The sequence below is a fragment of the Heloderma suspectum genome, chromosome 7 (assembly GCF_057233095.1).
Source record: "Heloderma suspectum isolate Gila_16-S chromosome 7, 16-S_ref, whole genome shotgun sequence".
In the NCBI taxonomy this organism is placed as follows: domain Eukaryota; kingdom Metazoa; phylum Chordata; class Lepidosauria; order Squamata; family Helodermatidae; genus Heloderma; species Heloderma suspectum.
The window spans coordinates 111,743,058-111,753,849 of record NC_139464.1 but is presented as its reverse complement, the minus strand read 5'-3'; the positions used below and the strand labels follow the sequence as shown (position 1 = coordinate 111,753,849).

The 10,792-nt window shown below is 51.5% G+C and overlaps 1 protein-coding gene across 1 annotated transcript; it reads right to left on the bottom strand.

The window, feature by feature from the left end:
• Positions 1-562: 562 nt before the first annotated feature.
• On the bottom strand, positions 563-6,152 carry BHLHE41 (basic helix-loop-helix family member e41). Its single transcript, XM_084811842.1, has 5 exons — positions 5,732-6,152; positions 5,385-5,448; positions 4,937-5,044; positions 3,889-4,000; positions 563-3,171 (listed from the first exon to the last, which is right to left on the bottom strand). The coding sequence occupies exons 1-5, from the start codon at positions 5,791-5,793 to the stop codon at positions 2,129-2,131; spliced, it is 1,389 nt and encodes a 462-aa protein (XP_084667968.1). The 5' UTR covers positions 5,794-6,152; the 3' UTR covers positions 563-2,128.
• Positions 6,153-10,792: the final 4,640 nt, after the last annotated feature.

Genomic DNA, 10,792 nt, shown 5'->3' with positions numbered 1-10,792 from the left:
TGTATAGGATTGCAGCCATAATGCAGATGGGAAGGCATATTCCTATCTGGGACCACTATTTTGCACACAACTAAAAGTTGGGTCGGTGCTTGTGTGTTTAGGCTGCTGTTAAAGGCACAAGAGCAGGACAGTAAAAATAGTTGACAACCAAATTTTGTCCTTTGGGATGCAAGGTAAGATTAGATGAGGCTGCAGTCCTATGTACACTTGCCAGGATGTAAAACCCACTGAATATAGTAGAACATATTTCTGAGTAAATACACATAAGATTGCACTGTTAATATGAGATGTCATTATTATTATTATATTATTATTATTATTATTATTATTATTATTATTATTATATTTAGTCCAGTGTAACAATGTTCGTTCCCATACAAGGTAATTTGAAATCAGGAACATAGCAAAAAACTAAGCAATGAGATGTAGCTAAATGCACTTGCTTTAAGCAAAAAATAAATGACAGCATGGGATGGTTCTTGCACTGTCTGAACCCTTGAGCCAACACCAGGGGCAGCTCTAAGTATACAAGACAACAAAAAAGACTAGAGCAAGGTAAATTCATTCATGGCCTATTTCTTAATAAAGTGCTAGCATATACAGTAAAGGCTATTTTCACCTCTGCTTTCTCTCCCCGCACCCATTTTCTCCACAAATAGAATAATCCAATCCTCCAAACATTCCATGTCACAAAGGTAACCTATAGACCATTGAAAGACATGGTTCCTAAGCTCTGAATAAACACAATTTGGATCAGATGGTTGGCATCTGGCAAGATCAGATGTCAGTCCCACCGATTTCAGTGCAGCTTAGACGCACTTAAAAGTTTTACTGGCTTGGGCCCAATGATTCCAGTAGGCAGCCAATTAAGATGCTGATAACAGAGTAGCAAAGTTCCTGCGATTCCTAGGCGGCCATTCACAAAACAACTTACTCCACAGTAATGATACAGGCTTCAGTGGGACTATTCTTACGCAAGCAGTTTGACAACTACTGTTTGGTGCATGTTGACCTGGAAGCCAGCCCCTTGGATTTCAATGGATCTGAATTCCAAGGAAGTGTTCTTAAAATCACAGCTTTACAGCACAATCCTCTGCAAATTTACGCATCAGTAAGTGTGCACAGAATTGTGACTTGACATAGCCATTCTAAGCTTGTTTACTCAGAAGCCTAACTCAGTTCAGTAGGACTTACTCCCATGTAAGTGTGCATAGGACTGCAACCTGACAGAGCTATCCTATACATGTCTACACAGAAGTAAATGTCACAGACCTCAATAGAACTTACTCCCAGGAAACTGGGTGTAGGATTGGAGTCTTAGTTGACATAGCTCTGGAGCAAGAGGCATATTATGCTAAAGCTTGCTTGCGCTGACACAGGCATAATCCACCTGGATATTCTACTGCAGAAACCCCATTGAAAGTAATGGGAGCAACACAAGAGAACACTGTAGAGCTCTTACACAGCCCCCATTGAATGCAATGGGGCTTGTGCTGGATGACCCGCTGACAGCTTTTGCCCCCTTTGACTCATTTCCATAGCACACAACATTCCTTTGCTGTTTCCTTATACATAATAATCACTACTATTGACTACGCCCATACCTAAAGTGCCTGTAATCATGGTATCAGTAGGGTATGTAATCCCCAACTTGCCTTCCCAGTTCAAGATGCTGTAGCCCCCTCCCCTTTTTCCATGGACCTCCCAATAGTTAAAACCCTCCTCTTGAAAAGAAAGTTCAACTTTATTGTTTTCCTCTAAAGGAGTCTTTCCATTTGCTTTTGTTTCAGTCCAAATGGAAAAAATAATAACAAAACCTGACATGTTACCAAACCTGTGAATATATTTTTATATATAAAGCATGGAAAAAATGTCGGGGGGGGGGGGGAGGGAGATGAACAAGGCGTTCTCAGAAAAGCATGGTGGAGGTGGGGAGAGAGAAGAGAGAGCCTAATTTTTGTTTAATAAAAGAAAGCTGATAAAATGGTCAGTCTAGTAAGTTTCCCCTTAAAAGAGGGAGAGAGGGTTGCTTATCATTCTTGCACATGATGGATCTTTGCTGTTGAGGAAGCGTGATCCCTGTAGGTTCCCGTTATAAATGCCGTGCAGTATACGCTACAGAAGTCTCTCATGGGTTTTCCTCTCCAGATTGCAAAGGCTCTTCTTGGGAAGGGAGATCCAGGTCCATGTTGAGCCCAGCTAGGTTGCAGGTAAAGGGATGGGGAAGCTGCTGAGCGGGAGAAGCCACATCAGGAGGGAGGAGGGCTGAGGCGGTTGCTGAAGCTGAACTGGCTTTCTCTGCTGGTGCCAACACTGAGGAAAGGCAGGGGAAGGCAGCCGCAGCCTGAGCTGAGATCCCTGGGTAGATCAAGGGAACAGCAGCAGCAGCAGCAGCAGGGTAGAGATATTTCTCCAGGTTGCTCTTGTCCTGGAAGGGCTGCATGTAGGCAGCGGCTGCTGAGGGAGAGATGAAGTAGAAAGGCAGGCAGAAAGGAGCGGCAGGTTGCTGAGCAAAGGGAGATCCCCCTCCCCCCAAACCTCCAAACGCCACCAGGGAGCTGAGCAGGGCTGGATCTGGCCTCACGAGGGCGGCTGCTGCGTGGTCTGGGCTCAGCAGTGCAGAGGGGCTGCTGCTGCAATCCAGCTTCAGCCGCTTGGCCGCTGGGGCCTGCTCGTCCCCGGAGGGCTCTTGCTTGATCATCCCGGTGCCTTGGCTTTTCTCGCCATCCGGCCTCCCCTCGCATTCCCCACCATAGCCGCTGTCAGTGTCTGTGTCGTTCTCCCCACCAAGCTCCACGCTACTGTTGGGATGATAATGGGCAATGTTGTTGTTGTTATTACCGCTACTGCTATTCTGGGTCCTCTGGATGACCGGCACACAGTTCGGCTGGCTCTCCAGCTTTTGGCCAATGTGATCTTGCTGAGAAGCCACAGAAGAGCTGGAGCACGGTCCTTTGCTCCCACAAACCTTTGGCGTCAAGAGCTGAGGGCTGGGGAGGAACCGCAGGCAAACTGTGTGCAGATGGTTGATGAGTTGGGCGCATCGCTGCTCCCTGGGAGTCCAGCTTTCAAACCTGGAGAGGTATTGCAAGACTTCTTTGGTGCATGTCTGGAATCCTGAATGAAAAGCATCCAGGTCGGACTGCAGAGGAGACTTCAGAGATCTTTCCCCTGTAAACAAGGGGTTGGGGGTGGGTGGAGGGAGAAAGGGAGTGATGGAAGGGGGGGTGGAAAGGGGAAAACAGGACCAAATCAAGTTTTAATATACCTGGATTCAGTGGCATTAACCAAGCATTAGGCAGAGTCTGATTGTAGCATTAATACAATCCCTCTATAATTTAATTTTGTATGTTAAAGTACTAAGCTTTTGGTTCAAAGTTACCAGCAGCTAATCTAGTGCTGTGATTGATGAATTACCTGTGAGAAGAGAGGGAGGGATGTCTGCATTTCAATAGGTAGCAGTTTAAGACTGCAGTTCTTCGCTCACTCACTTGGGAGTAAGCCTCAATAAGCACAATGGGACTTTACATCTAAGTAAACGCAGGACCAGGCTGCACAACTGCAATCCTACATACTTGGAAGTAAGCGCCACTGAATGAGGGGGATCTGTTTCTGAGCAAACATGCATACAATCAGTCTGCATGGCTGCAAAATGCAAACTTTTTACTCTGAAGTAACGCTGCAGATTTCAGTGTGGGAACAGTGAGAATATTCTAAAGTTAGCAGTTTGTGAACTTTTTCCTGACTCTTTGTTATAGCGCCCTTTTTAACATTGAAGGACGTCCCTCATAATCTTCCAAGTTCGTTGTTCTTTCTTTCTATTTGTTCTTGTTATGTTTTTAAACAACCATGTCTCATGTATTGTTTCTGTGATAGGCATTTACTTACCATTCTGTAAAGCAATTATCTTCTGATGCTGTTGTTCTGTTAAGGCTGTTAAAGCTTTTAAGTGTTTCAAAGTTAATTCCAAAACTACAGCTTTCTCCAGATGCCCTAGTGTCTACATTGGGAGAAAAGGGGGACAGTTGATTAGTTGCAGTCATATAGGATATTGCATTCTGTTTTCCAAAACTTCACTATGCTCACTTTGAAACGGGTATTGTTTTATTATTGCTTTACTGATAAAATTGCGCTCAGTTTGAAACTTCACAAATAAGGGATACTGTGGAATTGGCGTGTTTCTCTAGCATATCTACAGAAGTGCTCTCAGATAGGGAATTTCCATTACATTCTATGGGAGCATGATACTCTGGAAGAAAGGGGTAAAAATATGGGATATCTTGGAATCCTAATCCTAAAACACTAATACTTCATGAAAAAAAATCACTTCCAATCCAGCACATGTTTAAGGCCGGACCTCATACACATTTACTTGGGAGTAAGCCCCATTGAATACAGTGGGATTTCCTGCTAAGTAAACATAGATAGGATCAAGCTTTGGGTCTCACTTTATTTTAAAATATGTAACATCCTTCACAGTACAACTATATCTATGTTTACTCAAAAGTAAGTCCCACTGAGTCCTATGGGGTTATTCCCAAGTGTGCAGAAGACTGCAGTTTTACAACCCAGACCTATACAGGTCTACTCAGAAGGAAGTCCAATTAAATTAAATGGGTTGGAACCAGATTTAGTCATGCTTGGTGTAGACCTATTGAAATCAATGGGACTTAAGTTAGTCATGACTAACTGAACTCCCATTTATTTCAATGGGTCTATTCTAAGTATGACTAGGTCTGGATCTAGCCCAAAGGGACTTACACCTAGGTAAGTGGGTACAGTATTGAGGCCATGATCATAAAAGCTTCCCTAAGAATGATTGCCACTGTGTGATGCTGCAAATACTAAGAGAGACCTAGACAGATATTCAGACAGGTATATACAGATGTACATATAGATAAAGATATGGACACAAACACACACAGCTTGAACTTACTGTCAGTTTCAGATGCTCAGGTAATAAATCTTTCAGCTGAGCAATGCACTCATTAATCCTGTCTCGTCTTTTCTTCTCTATCAATCTATGCGGCAGTTTGTATGTTTCCTAATCAAGAAAACCAGGGAGGAAAAGGAGAAACATTAAAGTTTACTATAACGCCAATCAAAGCCAAGCCACTGTCTGGCCAGCTATGCAGTTACTTCCTTCCCCATTTCAGGGCACAGCACCTTCTAGCGCAGTATCCCTCCCTGGCCATCCAAACTGTTAACCAAAAAACAAAATAAACCAAACCGAACCATAAATTGTTGATAATCGAAAGGATGTTGATTAGGAAGCGAAGGGCTGTTCTGAACAGCATTGTGTTCTCACATTCATCCGAGCCGAAGCCACCATTCCCCACTAAGTATCTCGCAGGTCCTGGAGGGCATCAGAAACTTATTCTTACCTTGCTCTCGTCCCTCTTCATTCCTCTCTTGGGCTTGCACATATACAAGGACGGATAATCCAGTCTGCAAAAAGAGAGACCCATCTCCCATGAGCGGAGCAACCTCCTTTATCTACTTCACAATGAAAATGCACAAGTACATGTTTTTCAAGGGAAGTGGCAGGACACGTGTACATTTGAAGTGCGCCAGCCGAAAGATACACAAACAGCCTCCCTGCTGGGTAGCAGAGAGAAGGGGGGGGGGGCCGATCAGGTGTCTACTGAAGAATGAGCTGACCGTTCAATGCTGGGCACCACTTCAAAGGACACCAATGCAGAAACACCGCCTGGGAGCGCCGTCGCCTTACCCTATGAAGTCCCTATGCTCCAGTAACGGCCGCTCTGGCAAGCGAGGGACCCCTTCATCCATGCCTGGCAACAGCTTCCTCGGCGCGGCTGCCTCTTCTGACGGAAGCCGCGGGGCGACGCAGCGTCTGAAGCGCTCCGGGCACAGCAGCGGCGCATACAGCCCGGTCTGGTCTTGTGCGGCTGGAAGGGCGGGCGCGCGGGCTGGCGGGGAGGAAGGAGGGCGCGCGAAGGCAGCTCGGGACGCTCCCCTCTGCCTCGCTCTTCCCGCCGCCCCGCTCCTGCGCCGCGCCCCAGCCGCACACGCGCGCACCGCTGGGCTGGCCGCCTGCGCGCGCCGAGCCGTGCCTTGGCCGCGGGGCGCGCGCGCCGCCAGCCAGCCAGCCAGCCCAGCGCCCGGCTCACGTGCGGAACGCGCCGCGCCAGCCCGGGCACTGGGGAGGAGGGGAGGGCGCGGGAGGAGGGACGCCGGGAGGCGGGGGCGGGCCGGGAAAGGGAGGCGGGGGCGCGCGCCTTCGCCCTCCCCCGGCTGCCCGAGGGGGCGCCGAGGCCGTGACCCGCCATGCCCGGCGCGCGCCCGGCGGCGGGGCGGCTTCTGTCGAGGCGTCCTTCCCTTCGCCCCCGGCCGGGAGAGCCCGGGGGGCGAAGCGGCTCAAGGCGGGGCGAGGAGCCGCGAGCGCTTCGCGCCGCCGGGCGGGAGAGCGGGCGAGCCGCGGGGCGCCTCGGAGAGGAAAACCAGCCGGAGGACGCTCCCGCGGGCCGCGCCGGCGCCCTCCGCGCTTCTTGAATCCGGCGGGCTCGGGCGCGTGGCGCCCCCGCACTTCGGGGGCCGCGGCCCTGTCCCCGCGCGCGCCCGGCAGCCAGCCCCATCGAACTCGACGGGACCTCCGAGGCGGCGCGGCGAGGATCGCGTTGGCAAGAGCCCCCAGGGGCGGGCTGGGCAGCCCGTGTGCGCAGGATCGCGCCGGATGTATTGGGTCGGCTTTCGCTCGTGCGAGCCCGGATCCCGGGTGTGTTTACTCGGGAGTAAGCCTCGCTGAAGTGAGAGATCTCCCCCTAGGGAGGCTGCGGTTCAGTGCGCGCGCCCTTCGGGGGCGAGTTCCGTGGAACGAGGCGAGGCATTCTGTCGAGCAAACGCGCACAGGCTCGGGTCGGTTCAAGGAAAGCGCTTCCTGAACGTCTCTTACGAGGCAGTTTTCTTGCGCCGCGATCCTGGACACACGTACTTCCGAGCAGACATCCGGAGGATTGCCGTTCATCTGTCTCCCCTCGCCTTGATTCCAGAGTTATTGAGGCTGCGATTCTATGGCCAGCGTGGTGCAGCGGCGAGAGTGTTGGGCCGGGGGCCGGGAGATCCGGGCTCTAGTCCCCCCTCGGCCACGGAAGCTCACTGGGCGACTTTGGGCCAGTCACACACTCTCAGCCCAACCCACCTCACAGGGTTGTTGTTGTGAGGACAAAATGGAGAGGAGGAGAATTATGTAAGCCGCCTTGGGTGCCTTGCAAGAGGAGAAAAGGCGGGGTATAAATGCAATAAATAAATAAATACGCCCTTACTGGAAGTAAGCCCACTGAATTCAATGGGGCTTCTGACTAGACAGGTATAGCAGGGCAAGAAGGTAGATCTCCAAATGCTTTGGACTTCCAAGTCGCAGCTTTCCTAACCATTGGCCACGTTGGCAGGGGCTTATGGGAGTTGAAGTCCACATTACCTGGAGATCTACCTGCTGCCTGCCCCTGATGAAAAGGGCTGCGCCGTCACCCCCGCCTCTCCCCCCCCCCCAGGTTGCGTCTTGCATGGAGACGTTTGTAAAGCACTATTTGCAGACGGTCGCATGACAAACCGAACCATTTTTCCTTAACAGCCTTGAGATTATTGCAGACGGTTCAACCCTCTTAGCGGGGCCGTGACTCACTCCGTGTTCCGCCCAGGGCGCCTAGCGATACGTGTTAAAACGGACAGTGTATCGTCGGGTGTGTAGCAGTTTTGGGAAGAAGGGTTTCCTTGAAAAAGGCAGAGCCAGAAAGATCGCACCAAGTTGTTAGTCGCCATGTCCCCCCTCCCCCCCCCCACGCGTCCCGCCCCAGGACTACTTTGGTTGTGGATACTGTTATTAATTATAACATGGTTTTTTTTAGCTCAGCTGCACAAGGCACATCCAAAACGAGATTGCCAAGCCGGGTTTCCATCCTTTGTCTTTCCTCCCCCAGCCCCCTAAACCCCGTCCCAGGATAATGACTAACCACGTGCCCTGTGAAAGTGGACCGCAGCACTGTGTTATGTCTGGCCGGCGTACGTGACAGAGCCTCCGATCCGTCCCCTGCTTGCCGCTCCCCCCATGAGCGAGGGCTGGCTAGCGCGCGTGCAGCCCGCGTTCCCTACCGCCGGCCCCTTTAAAAAAAAAGGAGAGAGAGAGGGGAGAGCCGCCCTCCTCCATCCCGTCTCAAACGGGTGCAAGCACAAGGCTGGCAACGTGATGCGACCTGGTCCTGCCTCCGCCACATCACTGCAAAGGGAGGGTCCGTCGCCGCTCCCCGCGTGCGGAGCAACGCAAACAGAAGCCGCCTGGGCAGGGTTCTTTACCTGCTCTTCTAACATAACAGCGCTCTCATTGCAACTGAAAGTTGGAAAGCGGGGTGGAGGTAATTAAACCAGGGGTCGGCCGGGAAGGAGAGGCAATGTGTTAGAGAACATCGTGCTTGCTGCCGCTGGGAAAGACAAATATTGTTGCACAAAGTGATGGATCCAATACCTCCTCCCACTGTTTGCGCATGACAGACATGGGGGGGGGGGGAGAAGATACTGCCAGAAGCTTTACACCTTCCTTCCCCAACCTGGCGCCTCAGGATACCTGGAGTTGTGGCCCAACACATCTGGGAGAGCTGGCTTGCACCCTCCTTTTCCCCTGATTGCTCTTAACGCCACCTCACCTTAAACTAACTAGCTCAGTTGTGGAAAGGGGGCAAATGGGTGAGGTTATTCAGGACCGAATGGTACGCCTTTTGCACATGCTCAGAGGCACTTTGTCCCATATGCTTCACGTGGTCCAGAGTTGAGCCCTGGCGATCAAGAGATCGGCTGATTCAGCTGGAAACGCGTGGGCTAGCAAGGGACCTACTTCGATGACATCCCCACACGCGCGGGCACGCAGGCGCGTTACCGACCCGATCCTGGCCCCGTTCCGTCGGAGCGAAGTCCCACTGACTTCCAATGGGGCTTGCTCCCACGTAGGCACGCACGCCAGCCTGAGACGAATAGCCAGGGATACATACACAGACCACAACCCCGAGAAGCGCGGGCGAAGACAGGCCGGGGATGCTGCCGTCTGGGAGCCAAGGGGGCTCAGAAACGGAGGGGCGACGCCGGGATCCGCTTCCCCTTCCGAAGGACCCTGCTCTGAGCGCCGCGCCAACGTGTTGCGCGCACGGCGGGCGGCGAAACGCAGCACGTTGCCCGGCAGGCGGCGAGAGGGGGCCTCGTCGCCAGACCGCGCGGAGCCGCGGCGTGCGCACGTGCCTCTGGCGGCGTGAGGAGCCCGCAAAGCCCCGCTGGTGTCACCGCGCCGTTTCCAGCCCGATGGATCTCGCCCAATGAAGCGGAAGCATCGGGATTTGAACCGGCTGATCAGGCGGCAAGGCGGCGCGCGCGCCTATCTGGGAGCAAGCCCTTTGATCTCGGTGGGACGTACATCCGAGCAAACGTGCGCAGGGTCGAGTTACTCGTCCCGTTGCCTCGCCCGGGAATGCCCGGAGGTGTTGCGTTTAGCAAGCTGAAATGGAAGTACCGCGAGCGAGCGGTGGCTCACGCCGCCGTAGACTCTTTTCTAGCCGCTTGATACAGCGAGCGAGGAAGGGCGCATTTGGAGGAGGTGGGCAGATGCGAAAGAGGCCCGCACCTTGCAGGAGCTGTGCAGAAGAGGAAAAGTACACCTGCTGAGATGCTCTCTCCGACACAGCTGCTAAAGGAGCAGAAGCATGTTTTGGTTTTATTTTGTTTGATCAAACGGCCTTTACAGTGGAGGCCTCCCCCAAGACATTTTGCTGCCTGAGGCGAAGGACGAGGTGGTGGACGGTACCGGGACTAGTAGCTGAATCTTACGTCAAGAGTGGCAGCGGGACAGTGTCCTCTGCTGCGCTTGAGTGCAAAAAAGCTCAGCCTATGCTCCACCAGCTCGCCGCCTCTCCCTCCAGGTCCCTCAGGCAGGTGCTTCACTCTTGTCGGGTCACCCCATATTAACAAGGAAAAGATTTAGAAAAGCTGGGGGAAATTGCAGAAAAGGACAACCAAGTGATCAAGGGGTCAGAGTACCTTTCCTACAAGGAAAAACACAACACTTTTTAGTTTAGAAAAAAAGATGACTAACTGCAATCCTATGCATGTCTACTCAGAAGTGCCACTGAGTTCAGTGGGGCGCGCGCCACCATAGATACATGGATATAGCATTGAAGTGTAGGCTATGCAGCATTGGATTTAAAGCATGGGAGTAGACATGCATTTTTAAAGATTTGGATGGCATGGAAAGAGAAAAATGTATGCATCCCTCTTTCATAACAGTAAAACTCAAGAGTCATCCAATGAAATTAATTAGCAATAAATTAATGGTGGACATAAGAAAATACTTCTTTCAACAACCTATAACTGATGTATGGAATTTGCTGCCACAGGATGTAGTGATGGCCACTTGTTTACCAGCGGGGGGGAACCTGCCACCCTCTAGATGGTGATGGACTCCAATTCCCATCAGCCCCAGCCACCATGGCCAATGGGCAGGGATGATGGCAGTTGTAGTCCAACAACCCCTAAAGGGACAAGGTTCCCCACTTCTGGCAAACATGCATGGAGAATAGGTCTATCAATGGTTATTAACAACGGTAGCTCCATGGAACCGCCAAGTTCAGTCAGTATATCTCTGAATACCAGTAGGTAGCGACAGGGAAAGGATGTTGCCTTTATCACTTGCTTATAAACTTTCCAGAAGCATCTGGCAGGCCATTATTGGAGATCAGATGGTAGAGAAGATGGACTTTGTATCTGATCCGGCTATGCTCTTCATATGTTCCCA

What these genes read in the sequence shown, in the direction of transcription:
- BHLHE41 (XM_084811842.1), bottom strand. Translation starts at nt 5,793, where the DNA reads ATGGATGAAGGGGTCCCTCGCTTGCCAGAGCGGCCGTTACTGGAGCAT. An exon ending in TGAAGAGGGACGAGAGCAAG is followed by an intron (nt 5,045 to 5,384) that starts GTAAGAATAAGT and finishes TTTCTTGATTAG; the next exon opens with GAAACATACAAACTGCCGCA. An exon ending in CTGAGCATCTGAAACTGACA is followed by an intron (nt 4,001 to 4,936) that starts GTAAGTTCAAGC and finishes CTCCCAATGTAG; the next exon opens with ACACTAGGGCATCTGGAGAA.